Source organism: Pteropus vampyrus, unplaced genomic scaffold, assembly GCF_000151845.1.
Source record: "Pteropus vampyrus isolate Shadow unplaced genomic scaffold, Pvam_2.0 Scaffold78, whole genome shotgun sequence".
NCBI lineage: Eukaryota > Metazoa > Chordata > Mammalia > Chiroptera > Pteropodidae > Pteropus > Pteropus vampyrus.
In genome coordinates, this window is record NW_011888859.1 from 2,227,493 (window position 1) to 2,241,956 (window position 14,464).

The window sequence follows — 14,464 nt, forward strand, 5'->3', positions numbered from 1 at the left end:
AACTGGTTTAGTGATAAGATGAATTAATATATCAGTATTTCTCAAAATGTGTTGTTTCCTTATATTAAATCATCTTGAGATGCTTATTTCAAGACCCTACTCCACAATTACGATATTGTGAGTGGGAAGAAAACTGAGATCGGAGGATGGCAATCAAGCAAGCTCTCCAGAGAAGACAGCTACGCTACACTCAATGCCTTCACACACACACAAATGCAGTCTCCTACAACTTCCCAATTCAGCTGTTTCTAGGATTAAAATGTTCATCAAAATAAAAGGTTCACATTATTTATTAAGCTTGTAATAATTTTATTCATAACAAAATTTATTTTTACATGTATATACAAATCATAGTTACTTTTAGACACATAAAATACAGATATATTTACATATGTATAAAAATATTAAAACAGACTTTACACATCAGAAAAACGAGCAAGATTTCACAAAGGATATTTGGAAGTATACACACTGAAAACAAGGTCAAGAACAAAAGGTGACAAAGCATTTAAATTAAGACTCCAGTTGATATTTCAATAGATATTAATTTGATGAGGCAAATAAAATGTCCCAAATGCTAATAGGTGGTAAACAATTTATATTTAGGATTGTCTGGGTAAAATTACATGGCCTTCCTTTACTATAAAACTGAAAACAATTTTATTTTACCTCTGAATCAAATATAGACGAAGTTTTCCTTTTTTCTTAAAATATTTAAATTTTCTGATTTACACTGAGAATTTTGAATATTTTCACATTAAATCATAAAATATTTTAAGAGGTTGTGCATCCTCTATTTACCAGGGGGAAAAACGACCCATCTAGTACATTGATTTCGCTATAAAATTGAATATAACAATACATTTTTATTTCTCAAATTAAAACGTAACTTTTTCTGACTAACCTTCACGATCAGCTATAATAGATTTAATCAGAGATCACAATCGTCGTAAATTCTTCTTGCTTTTCTTAGTACCAGGCAAAGGACCCATTTTATAACTGGCTTTTAGAGGCTTGCCATTCGAGCAGTCTTTGCTGGTATGATAATTACACAGACACCGTGTACAATAATCAAACCCACAGCCTTCTCGTTTGCAGGTTGCCCGCTGTAAATAGCCATCATATTTTGCAGGTGAATTACAGCGAATACAGGCTTTGAGGCTTTCATTCTTTTTCAAAGTTTTGGCAACCTAGAAAGAAGGAAATCCATTAACAAATTTTAGTAAGGGCTGAATGTAATTCAGTTAGGAAAAACAAGAGTGGCATCTTCTCCAATACGTGCATAAAGCACCATGTCACACATAAGCCAACTGGCTCCCTTAAGGAGCTTACTGTTTGTACAATGGGTGAGAGATCGCACCACTTATCAACTGGTCCAGTAGCAATGTCCTAATGCTGCTTTTTAAATACATTCCCCTTTTACTTCATGAACTACCACACATCAATGCCTAACTTAAATGGTCACCTTTTCTGTGAAGTCTTTCTAGTGTCACGCTAGAACTGGCTGCTGTTTTACCTCCAGTTTTATCTTTTTTTAAAGCACCTACCACATTACATGGCATTTTTAAATGTAAGCCATCTTCCATTCTAGATTGTTAAGGTTATAAAGGTTGCCATGTTTTCTTATCTATGTAGTACCCGGTAAGATGGCAGATGCTCAATAAATGCTTTTTGAACAAACTTACATGTTGTATTAGTCATTACATTATAAATAATTGAGAAAACTAAATGTTATTATACATTATTTATATTTATTGACCAACATGAGGCAGTCAGCACTTTGTCATAACATGCACTCTTAGGTAAGGTTATGGTTTTTAAATTAAGCTTGCAAAATTATCCGCCTGTGAGTAGAACTTGTAATTCACATTACCCAATGATTTGAAGGTAGAATAGGAGGTCTTCAATTTCTGAAAACTGGACTTTTTCTATTTAGAACTTTTCCTCAGATATTAAAGGCAGGAATTGTAAAATGTAATACTGAATTTTATATTAGCAGTTTTATAAATTTCAAAATCAAGGTTTTTCATTATTTTCTTAATGTTTTCAAATTAGACTTTGATATCACTGAACTGTCATAATGCCAAATGGTATCTATAATTTTCATCATAAAGACATCTCTTTACTTTCCCAATTTATCAGTTGAGTTATAAATGGTTTCTTAATTTCCAACATTTTTGAGAGAAGAGGCAAAAGATAAGGTCTCCGTTAACAATTCCCTAATAGTTCTAATTATGCTGATTAAAGGTAAAGCCCTCCATTTCTTACTCTAAGTCCTTTTAATGATAAGGGCCCCATGCTTCTAATTTATTGATAAACAAAAAGTTACCTCCGAGAATTCATTGTGCCGACTATAGGTAGAATCTTTCTGATCATCTGGATTGGATAACTTGGTTCGAGCATCTTTTCTGGGGGGAGGCTGGGCTGCTGCTTTTTGAACAGAAGCCAATGCGGTTCTGACCATAACATTCTCTCTGGTTGAACCATGTGGTGAGAACTTAATGCTCTTCTCCTAAAAGAAATGTTTTAATAGGACTTAAAAATATTCTCCTATACTCTCAACAGTCAGGCATTTTTATAATGTCTGTGTATGTAAAAAAAAGGGCAAATGAGAATGTAAAGGATTCATCCCTATATCCAATTTACCTACACGTTTAAATGCAGCCACACAAAACTATTCACATACACATGTAAAGCCTAATAACTGAGTTATTGACAGGAATTACAAACCAGAAATTGTGACTCACTTTACATGCTTAGTCTATGCAGCATTTACTACATGATTTATTAAGTACCACTGACAGAAAAAAGTTCATTCTTCCTACCACCAGTAGATGGCAACAGTCATGTTTAAGTGTCACCTCAATGTCATGAATAGATTCAAAACCCTTTAGATTAGAAAATTTTCCATCGACAGCAGCTTATCAATAAAGAAATTAAACGTAGAGAATTAAAGCAATTCTCTAAAAGCAGCAGCACCAAAATTTGGACCAAAGTCTGCCAACTCTCAGGCCTAAAATTTTAAAAACATATCGATCTTGAAGTAGTTTTAATATACAAGGGAATTCTTCGATCGATGAATTCTCTTGTATATTAAGAATCTTCAATGTTATAATTTACTGTTTATCTGGGTAACTGAAAAAAATACACACAAATGGCAACCAAGATTAGCTGTATGATCAATTCGCACTATCAGAACTAATTTTCACTTTTTTACTTTTGGAAATTACATTGCTAGGAATAAATGCCCGATGTGGGATTCCTTTCCCTTTATCTTTGAATTTCCTTAATGAGTTCTGGTAACATGCTGAAATGGTTTTTGAATGTAGAGGATTTCCAGATTACCTGTTACCAATTTTCCCCCTCCTATTTCTGAAGGTAACGGGCACTAGACCAGCTGCTATATTTTAAAATGAAAACATCAACTGCAAAGACTTACAGTAACTCTTCGTATTGCTTCATTGTATAACTGCAATGCCCTTTTATCGTCTTCTAGAATCTTCTTCCAAGTTGTGCTCACTTTAGACACACTAGAAAAATAAATTATAATGGAAACAACTAAAGCATCACAAAGATCTAAAATAAATATATTACAGAAACATTAACCATGCAAAAAAGAAATTTCTATTAGTAGTGCTTCTCGAACATGGCTATCTATTAGAAGTGCCTGGGGCACTTAAGATTTAAAGATGTCTCATGCCTAGTTCTTTAGATTTTAACTGGTCTACAATGGGGTCCAGGGTTCTGTGTTTTTTTAAAAAGATCCCATCAATTCTAAGTGGATCCAGGCTTAAGACTCACATATTTGTACTGCATTTTTTCACAATATTTGCAAACATCAAGTAGCCACCACTGTATATATGGCACCATGTTGACTTTTTGGTAAATATTGTGGACAAATTTCAAAGTGCTCTAGGACACACTGCTATTAGTAGAAATTAACCAGAAAAAATCCTTTTTGTGAATAGAAAAAGTAGAAACTGTGATGTTGACTTGCACTCAAGCTAGCCTACAATAAAAATCAACACTTATATCTGTTTTGCTTTAACTATATAGTTCATAGAGACCAGTGTAAAGTACCGCAGGGAGTACCTCTAAAAAATTTTTCAAAAAGCCAAAAATGATCCCAGTTGAGTTGAATCCAATCTAATCCAATTGTCTATATAATCATTTTAATTCTCATAATTACCTCATTCTAACTAGTTTTCTTTGGTAGAATGAGGTTAGTTAGTAAAAGATTTCTAAGAAATAGTCATAATCGGGCCCATTTGTGGATCACCGTATTTTCCTTACTGTCAAATCTAGGAGTGCCCTACATTAAAAAACCTAAAAAAGAAGAAAAATTATATTTTCAAGTGTGACAAAAGTCACAATGTCTATTGGACCTGTATACTAGAACTAGGATGTTGTTTACAGTTAAGTTAGCAATCAGGTAAAAGTCAATTAAACTACGCAGAAAAGACTACCCTGTTTTCGCATGAGCTGGTTGGTGTTGAGCCACCTAATAAACATGTTCAGTGTAAAATACTAATACACTCAAAGCAACGATACTTACTTGATTAAGTCCATATCGCTGAGCTGTGTTAAAATATTTGCTAAGAGATGTCTGAGTCCCCGTCCAAAGAGTTCACTGAGAACATCTACACATTCTAGGCCCATTTTCCTGCCAATTATATTCTGTAGTCCAAAATTTACATTATACTTCTTCAGCTTCTCCCAATCTATTTTAGAATTTCGTTTGGAATTCTTTTTTAATGTTGAACAAACCACTTTTGCAAAATGAAGAGCTGGCAGCAAGTTTTTATTGGGATATTGGTCTGGGCTTTGTGTTTGTAGCAGGCAAGACTGTGGACTGTCACTGGAATTTTCCTCCAGGGGAAAGCTAGCTTCTTCATGCTCATTGATGCTACTTTGTTGGGAAAATGAAGAATAGCCACTGTCTTCATAAGGTCCATTTGTCTCTAGTTCTTCTGTTTCATCTGAACTATTAAGTGTTGGTTGCACATGCTGATTTTCCTTGTTATGCAAGGGCTTGTTCTCAGTTTCAAGTTCTACAATCCTGGGGCTCCCAATCGGTGACCCAATATCCGATAAGCTTTCATAGTCTTTAATGCAATCTTTATAAGAGCCTTCCAAACATGCAGAAGTATAGGAACCTAGCCTTTCACTGTCATCAGGTTTTACCAGTTTAAGTCCAGAATGAACATGGTTATAGCTAAAATCACACTTCATTTTGATAGAAAGAGTAGAACTTTCTTCTTTGCGACCTACAAAAAGAACAAAACATATTTACTTCTTAATAGCAAAATTTCCACATATCCTGACATCTTAAATTGGGATTTACAAAGATTTAATTGGTATCATCTCAGAATTGTGTATTGCCTATGTAACTATGAAGCTATTGAAGTTTAATTACTGCGATGTAACAACATGCGGAAATATTACTTAAATCTTATGTGTGTGTGTATATACATATGTATGTCTTATCATTAAAAGGGTACTTCAGAACATATTGCTTTTTGATCCGTACAACTGTAACATTTGACTTTTAGAGACTATACTGATTAAAACATAGTGGAAAGGCACTATTTAATAAAAACCTGGGCTTATGAAACAAATAAGGAAATGTGAGGCCTCAAGAGTGGGGTATCAGGTTGGAGATCTCTATAATAATCAAATACTTCTAGAATCGGTGTTTGTACTCTGGATTTGAAATGGTATTATAGTCAGCTTTGACTTAAGCATAACTTAAACCACTGAGAGTAAATATGGTTAGGACCAATGGGGGAGGGGAATGTGTAAGGGCCAAAATAGTTTTGATAAAAGTAACAAATAGAAAGACTTGCATATTATTTAAACACTAGTAATTACTATATGCCTTAGAATAATTAATTGTAGGTAGCAAAGAGAAAGGACTAAAAAGGCCATATATTTAAACATCCATAAAGTCTACTCGAACTCAGAGCTCTCATCTCTAAGTTCCATTCTGACTGATGCTCTGGGTGACAGGCTGACATATTTAAAGTGCTGGTCGCCCTACTGGATAGTAAACTCAAGCACAGGAACATCTCCCCATATCTTGCATAATATGTGCTAGAAACTCTGCTATCTTTACTGAACAAAGATTTCTCATGATTAACGAAAGAACCAGAAGAAAGATTTGGAAAAGAATTATGCCGCTCTGATCAGCACAAGACCAGATGTAAGAAGAATGTAAGGCTGGTAGGGCAGTGAGTGTTAATTCCTGTTCGGATGCAACTGTTTCTGGATGTTATTCACTAGAATTCATAGACACTGATTCAAATTTAAACTTCGAAAAAGCCAAAGACTTGTTTAGGGTTGCATCACCACCCCCACAGCTTCAGAAACTGGTTAAAATATCTTTCAAACAGGTTTTCTCAATCTCTGGACTACTGACATTTTGGACTAGAGAATTCATTGTTGTTGGCACCATCCTGTGCATTGTAGAATGTTCAGCAGCCTTTATTCACCTGATGCCATTAGCAGCCCCTATTCCCCACGCAGGACAATAAAAAATGTCTCCAGCCACCAGTTACTGCCAAATGTTAGCAGTGGGGGGAAGGCAGTGGCAGCAGAATCTCCCTCATTAGTCAGTTGAGAACCACTGCCTTAAAAAATGATTAGGATTTTGTCAGGCAGTAGAGGCTGGGAAGGGCATTCACTGAAGGATAGTATAAGCAAAGGCACTATTCTGGGAAGGAAAATAATGGATTCAGAAAAACTACTTAGCATTACTGAAGGCAGTATGTGAATAATATGTGCTTCCAATGTACTCCCCATTTACTATCCCCTCTGCAAGCCAAGCCAATCATAGGTAGCTAACAATTTATCCTATAATAATTGTATGTACCAGTATATTTAGTCTGTACTAAATATTGGTAATCTGTCCATATTAATTTTACCATTTTTATTTAGAGCAAAACCTTTAAGTCTAAATACTAAAGGACACCTTGGTAGAAAGTAACCTAGTAGATAGAAACCCCCTCTTTAAATCCCCGATCATTAACATAGTGGGAGATAAATTATGTGCTTCAGAACCCCATTTGAACTAACCCTAAAATTTAAGTTTAAGCTAAGAGTTTGGGACATAAAAAGCAAGTAAAGAATATATAAATTCTAATCCCCTAATTGACCCTAACTTGAACAAATTATTCTGAGTGGTTCTCTTCCACTCAGAAAAAGTAAAATATTCCAAGATATTTTTATTTTTGTCTCAAGTATGATTTACATATGACATTTAATCTGAGAGAATGAAGAGGAAACCACCTACAAAGACCCACCTGTCCACTGTTTAGCTGCCTAAAGGGAAGAGGCCTGAAACTGTACTTCAGAAACTCTTCATCACAAAGACACTCTTCTGCTTGTCTTTAGAACCCAGTTACTGGGACTATCCTACAGAACCCCTTTCATTCAATTTCACTTGAATATGGGTAGCTCTTTAAATTTAGAACTAATAATGATTCCAATAGCTAATAATTATTTAGAAGTTTACGATTTCCAACTTGTTTCCAAACACTTGGTTTTCATAATCTTTTGAGGTAGGATGGAGAGGTATTACCTTATTTTTATAAATGAGGACATGAAGCTCAGCTAAGTAACTTGCCAAAGGTTTTACTGGTAGTTAAGAGAGATGGATTACTCTTCTTGAATGTAAATTAAGTATTCTTTCTACTATGTCACCTGAGAAGTGAGATAAAAGTACACACATATATACATATATGTAAAATACAAAAGCATAGAAACATGGACTTTGGTTTAAATTCCAATACTACATTATTTATGTTGTTGCTCAAATTGTTCCAGCTTTGCCACTGTTAAGTTCATGTCCATTTGACATACATCCATTGTTTTGTTTCTGGAGAAGTCCTTAGTTTCTGGCACTGTAAGATGCTCCAGGATCATCTTGTATTTTCCCTGTTTCAGCCCTAGAATCGGTTATCTTTCCAAGGAACTCTGGTTCCTTTTATTGGTCCCAAAATTTGAATGCTGGTTATAGATTTAGTTTTAAAATGTGAAATAATGTACATTTTTAAATCTCCATAAAAATGCTGCAAAAAAATATCACTTTATACAAAAGGAAGCTGAAATCAGACTGTAAAGGACTAATTTCAGGTCTTTCAACCAGTTTAGTGTATTCCTGTGACCAAGCCAAGTATCTCTAAACAATTTGGGAAATAACATGTTTTATATATTCGATCTGATATTATTTAGAAAGAAAAAATATTATGTTGTTTCATGACCTCTCGAATCAGACCAATGAGGGTTCAGAATCTAGTTCCGCCACTTCGTTCATTTATCCAGTGCCTACTTGGTAATGGTGTAGGGAGAGGAAGAAATTAGGGATGATCTTTGCTGGAGGTGACATTCTGAAATCTGAAAGCAAGGACAAATGTTGAGGAAGAGAAACTCCTATAAGACTGCAAATTAGTGAGCTAGGAGGAGAATGATTGAAAAATAAGGTTGGAGAGGCAGAATGGCTTATAAGCTTTTTAGGGTAGGATGGATCTTATTGTGTAATGAAGAGCTTTTGAAGGGTTCTGAGTACTGGTATTTGGTTTACGCTTTAAAATAAAAATCATTGGTAGCTGTGGAAAATGGATTATAGGAAAGTACAAGTGGAAGCAGGGAGGCTAGTTAGAAGAGAGTATCACAAAAGTCCAATGAGTCCAGTACTTGAGATTTGATGACCATAGCGGAAATGAAGGTAATTGAATAGATGTGAGATCTACTTAGGAAGGTAAAGTCAAAGTCAACAGAGCTTGCTGATGTATTGGATGTGGGTGATGAAAGTAAGTGGAGTAAAAAATACCCAGGGGTTTAAGTTTTGAGCATCTAAGGTATAAAGGGTCATTTGCTGAGTTGAGGAAAACTGAGTTACCTCTTTCATCTATAAAATGGGGGTGAGAAAATAAAACTGGACTAAACTCATGACAGAGTCTCTGCAGCATATGGTCTAATCAATAGAATCTAGAGTATTTTCTTCACATTATTCATAAGCAAAACCCCTTCATATTCCTTATACTGTATATCATGAACATTTTAAAAGCAGTAAAATATACTCCATGCAGATGTATGCATTTCAGATGATATACATTTCTTAGGAATCAGATCCAACTTCAAATGAAAATCCTTGTTCAGTCTTTTGACTAACTTTGTGATCTAGAACATGCAGTCTTTCATTTTCTCTAAAATGTTGATATAGTTACTTTATAAAGTTGGTAGATTCAACATACTGCATTTTTCAAACCTTACAGCCCAATCATGAAAGAGCTATTATAGTTAACCGTTCAAAATGTAACCTATTTAACATTTGAATATAGATCTGATACTCCATATTAGTTAAATAGGCTACAATGCTTAAAAATCTTTACAGCCATTCCAATGTTATTAAGTTCTATAATCTCTAATACCTTAAGAGAACCACCATGTGCCAACATTAGGCATGGCTATTTCTTTAAAAATTTAAAAGAACATGAAGGCTTGCCGCCATAAACTACAAATCAGCCATAATCCCTAAGAGAAAAAAAATTTTTTTTGAGTCTACTTTCAAAAATATTCGAATTCAATAAATTTTTAAATTTCATTTTCTCAAATCTGCAAACAGTAAAAAAATTCAAGATTTCAAATATTCTCTTGAGAAGCAAGGTGGTAAAGAGACCATTGAAATTAAACAATCAAAAGACCCCTTCTTAGAGCCATCAAGCTTCAGAATTTCACAGGGAGACTTATGATCCAGGCAGGATATTCCAGAAATAGATAAAACCTGTTAAAATTAAGTACTTTTTCCTCCAGTCTTCTAGAGTCTTTTCTAAAGAAATAGGTGTCTTCCAGAGACTACCAAACATTACAATACCAAATTGCTCATTTTTAAAATTTTGGTAATTTCCGAGTTAAAATAAATGCATTTAGGCCCCTTAGAGACAGCGACAAAGAGGATAAAAATAAACGTTTATTTGAGTGCCTTTCACTCTATCCAAATTTGGAATAAAAAAACTAGTGTTTTAGAAACACAGGCAAAAAGAATAACCAATTCTTCAATTCCTACAAAATCAGCTCCTAAATATAGCCACATTCACGGTTCTGTACTAAAAACTGCATTTTTTTTCCCCCCTGATTCCAGGCCTTGAGACTGAGTTACTGGATAAAGGGTAAAAAGGAGAACTGAACGTTTTTGTTTGGACGTCCCAACAGAGACTGGTCCGATGAGGGGGGTCCCTCCATTTGGCGGGATTGGGTGGGGGGAAGACCCTGGAAATCCTGTGGGGTCGGAAGGGTGGCCCCTCAGGGCGCGGGCCTTGCGGAGGAGGCGGGAGATAAGAGCGAGCCTGATCTCCCGCGCCCGCCAGCAAGACTGAGCTGGCGAAAAACTGGGGAAACTGACTTCAGATCTGAGGGTGCGGGACAGATATGGAAAAGGGGTGCAGAGGGTAGGGGGTTAGGCACCTGGCCGGGCCCTGGGGGCCGCCGGCTAGTGAGCCCTGCAGAGTCGGAGCCCCAGGGTGGGGTGGGGGAGGGGAGGGGCATTTGGCGCCCATTCCAGGCGTGTGGGGAGAGGTTGATCTTCCAAAAGGCGCCCTAGGAGGCCTCAGCCCGCACACCTCCAGCGGAGCAGGCTTTCAAGTTCGGCGTGGCAAGCAGGACCCCGACCCGCCATCCCGCCACAGCACATCAGGCTTCCCGTCCCAGAACCCCAGCCTCTTTCTCCTGGTGCCAAGAACCGCCGCCGGTGCCCGCTCGAGGCCCGGCGTGGAGTTGCACGCCCGAACTCGGGAGGGTGTCGGGTTCGTGTCGCAGGCCCCCCACCCCTCACCGGTACCCCTCCGGGAACCTGCGCGCCCCTCGCGCCGTCTCCTCTCACTCACTGTGCGGGTGATGAGGGCGCCGGGCGGCTGTCACGGTGCTGGAGCTGCAGCGGCAGGAGCTGGATGGGGAGCGTGGGGAGCAGCTGCAGGGGCGCCGGCTCATGCCAGTGCAAGTGGGGTCCTCCCCAGGTGATGGAGCAGCTACCGCACGAAGATGCTGGACACCCGCTTCACAGAGCTCTCTCCCCTAAAAGGCGCCAGCTGGTACTTTTAAAATCTTTGAATTTCGTGCCCAAACCGCACGGCCCAATGGGGGCGCGTCGCTCGCACGCGCGCTCCAATGGGAAGGCGGTGGGCGGAGGTGCCCTCACCCAAGCCCAATTGGAGGCTGCCGAGGCGGGGCCAGGAGCGAGGCCCAGCCTCCTTCCTTCCACCCGGCTCGGCGCGTCCGGAAGGATGCTGCGGTCGGGGGCGGGGAAGGAGGCGGGGCCCTGGAACGCGACGGAGGCTGCGGCCGGGCCGCACGTGGAGGGAGCCTACCACGCATGCGCCCACCCGCCACGCTTCCATCCGCTGTGGGAACCGGCCTCCTGCAAGTCCTGACTTCATCCTGAAGACAGCTCCGGCTTCTGTCTGAAGATCTCCGAAGGGCACAAAGGGAAGCTGACTTTCTCCGGTCATCTCATAGCGTGAGATTGGTGAGCGGCGACTCTGGTCGTCCGGGAATGCAGACTTTCCGGAAGACGAACCCTCCCCCCAGCCCAGCATAGCCCGCCTCTCTAGGATTTAGGCGCGCTTCTCTCTACCTCCTGGTTTCGCCCCTCCCCTGCCCAGTGCTTTTGCGCAGGCGCTTTTGGCGGCCCGTGGCTGCAGAGTTGGCGGGTTGGCGCTTGCGCCCGGGGATACCCCGCGGTTCTCTCAGAGGGAAGGGAGAGGAGCTGGCCGCAGTGGGTGGGTCTACCTTCATCCTCGCGCGCTTAGCGGGTCCCGTCGATACGGTGGCGGGAGACGTGGAGCCGCGACTCCCAGGTGCTTCCGGTTGGGGTGAAGGTGGGACATCTTTCTTGTAAGCTTATTTATTAGTTAGTTTCAACCACAGTTCTCCTGCCACCATTGCTTTGTATGGGCCTTAAGCTTATTAAATTTGTATCTCCCCTGTCCTGGTTGTTTGTTCGTTTCTTTCCTTCAAGGGTCAGGCACAAGAGACAGTAATCCTGCTCCAAAATAAATAAAACGTCCTGCTTTGGGAGTTTTCAGTCCCCACACCCTGGAGCTGGAGGCCTTTCCTTGGCCAAGGGATTGATTTTCTATTAATGTAAGAACGGGTGGAAGTATCAGTTGTTAAAGGCTTCGATGACACATTGCACCGTATTAGTTATGGTGAGCTTTTCACTTTTTGAATGTGCACTTGAGTGGCGACAGTGCATTCCCTGGGCTCAGCTTTTAGTCATAGCTCAATGAAACTACAGCATCTAAATTCCAAAAGTCTGAATCCTTGTGTTTCGCAGTTTTACTTTTTAAATTTAATTTTTGCTTGTCTGCAGCCTCAGGGAGAGTTGATACTTGGCTTATGGTAATTGCTCAGTTAATTCGGTGGCAAGTCCGGGGGTGAGGCAGGACCTGGATCAGGATGGGAAGGGATGGGGATGAGCCTTGCAAGTGCTGGGTGGATCCCACATTTATGTAAAACATGATTAGTTCATTTTTTTGCATTAATTTTGGTCTTTTAGAATGTTGCATTAAATTAATAATTTTCTTGATTACTGAAATTTTGGGCATCTCCTTAAATTTTGCATCTTAGTCGCGTGTCTCACCTTATTTATTAGCCTGGCCGTGATGCTAGGTCCTGGAGATACAGGGTTGAAAAGACTAAAGTTCTGTCCTTCAGGGAGCTTACATACTAATGGGAAAGAAATTGGCAATTAATTTCAGTAAATGAAAGAGGACTGTAAAACATAATGGGGTAGAGGATAGGCAGTAAGGGGCATCAATTAATGGCTTAATTTTTGAGGTTTTGGATGAAGTTCTGAATGTAGAGCTGGCAATGCAGAGATCTGCATAATAGGTAGAGGACAGGCCTGAAAGTGCTTATCTTATTCAAGGCCTGATGTGTCTAGGGGGTACTGAGCAAGGAAGACAGGAGAGAGGTCAAAGAGGTAGAAGCCAGATCGTGCAGGACTTTGTAGGTTTATATGTAGAGTTTAGCATTTCTTTTGATTGCAACGGGTAGCTTTTGGAAGGATTTTTAGCAAGGGAGTGATTTGTTGAATAAATATTAAAACTATAGTAGCTTTTTATCTACTAAGCACTTTAGAAATGTTATCCTTTAATCCTCACAATTACCCTAGCATTATTTTAATTTGATGATTGTGCTTAGAAGTATAATTCCTACAGAACCACACAGCTAGTAAACAAAGGCTCCAACCCAGCTGCAAGAGACCATGTACTTCTATGTTATACTGAAGATTAATAATGATTGCTGGAGACCCGATTGTTTTAGTACCTGTTTGACCTGAGAGGTTATCTTTATTCATCTCTTTTAGTTTCAGATGTGAATATATGAAATTTGAGGCGAGGAGAGGTTCTTGTTAATTGAGCACCTGGACTATAACCTTTGGATCTTAACCACAGCTTAAAAAGTGTTCTCCAGCAGTTATTCATTCATTCATTCATTCATTCATTTCAGAAAAAGGCTAATGTATATTATTGGAAAAAGCCAAGCATGTTTTATCGCATGCTAAAATAGTTTGTCAGGCTCTTTTTTAGTTTAAATTACTTAATATTTTTAACTGTTAAAGCTTTAATTATGATGAAATAATATTTTGACTGACAACTTGTTCAGTAGGTTCATGAGCACCTGTTAATTTCATTTTTAGTGAGAAATTTAGAAAGAACCATTCTGAATTTACTAGATGTCAACAGATACATATACATATGAATACATGTCAACAGATATATGTATATTTACATATATGTGTGTATATATATATATATACACCTTTTCCAGTAAATCAGTATCAGTCAAAATTGTTGAGTTTTTAGGAGCAAAGTGAGGTACAGAGAGAATTGCCCTCATTCCTTTAGCAAATTCTTATTGCCTACAACTTTTGAGACCTTGGAAGTGTATGCAAATAATTGATACATGACACCTGACCTTGTATTTACTATCTGGGCCAGACATAAGATGCTCAGTAAATAATCTTTGAGTAAAAGCATCATGGGTCCTAAAGGGGAGGAAGAGATAAGGTATATAAAATATAGCTATAATGGGACACTAGGTAGTCAAATAACATCTGGTTACAGTGGGACTTTTTATAGAACAGAAGAGTTAACTTCTGTATGCCAGGATAAGTGAATCTGTAGGAAGGGGTTTCTCAGCCTCAGCACTGTTGACATTTTGGGCCAGATGCTTTGTTGTGGGGAGCTTTCCTTTGCATTGTAGGGTATTTAGCAGCATTCTTAGCCTGACTCTCCTCCCCTTCTAGTTGTGATAACTGTCTCCAGACATTGCCGGATGTCCTTTGCGGGGGCAAGGTTTCTTGTAGACGAGAACCACTACTATAGGGGATGTCTTTTGAGGGAATGGAGAGGAGGGAGGCCTTTCATGGCATAAAGAATAAAATGGGAGAAACTTAAATGCA

The 14,464-nt window shown here is 38.8% G+C and overlaps 1 protein-coding gene and 1 long non-coding RNA gene across 5 annotated transcripts; one reads left to right on the forward strand and one right to left on the reverse strand.

Annotated features, from left to right (window-relative positions):
* Positions 1-399: 399 nt before the first annotated feature.
* Positions 400-11,121, reverse strand: FBXO5 (F-box protein 5). Of its 3 annotated transcripts, none has more exons than XM_011362701.2 (5): positions 10,884-11,121; positions 4,556-5,267; positions 3,440-3,530; positions 2,330-2,512; positions 400-1,190 (listed from the first exon to the last, which is right to left on the reverse strand). In XM_011362701.2, the coding sequence occupies exons 1-5, from the start codon at positions 10,984-10,986 to the stop codon at positions 939-941; spliced, it is 1,341 nt and encodes a 446-aa protein (XP_011361003.1). In that variant the 5' UTR covers positions 10,987-11,121; the 3' UTR covers positions 400-938. The 3 variants fall into 3 exon arrangements, with proteins under 3 accessions (XP_011361003.1, XP_023387921.1, XP_011361004.1); XM_023532153.1 differs by lacking the exon at positions 10,884-11,121 and adding an exon at positions 7,580-7,676; XM_011362702.2 differs by lacking the exon at positions 2,330-2,512.
* A 273-nt stretch (positions 11,122-11,394) lies between these two features.
* On the forward strand, positions 11,395-14,464 carry LOC111741433. 2 transcript variants are annotated; one of them, XR_002780995.1, is made up of 3 exons: positions 11,395-11,521; positions 12,014-12,203; positions 13,373-14,464. It is a non-coding gene; the product is annotated as an uncharacterized LOC111741433 (long non-coding RNA). The 2 variants fall into 2 exon arrangements; XR_002780994.1 differs by having other exon boundaries at positions 12,014-14,464.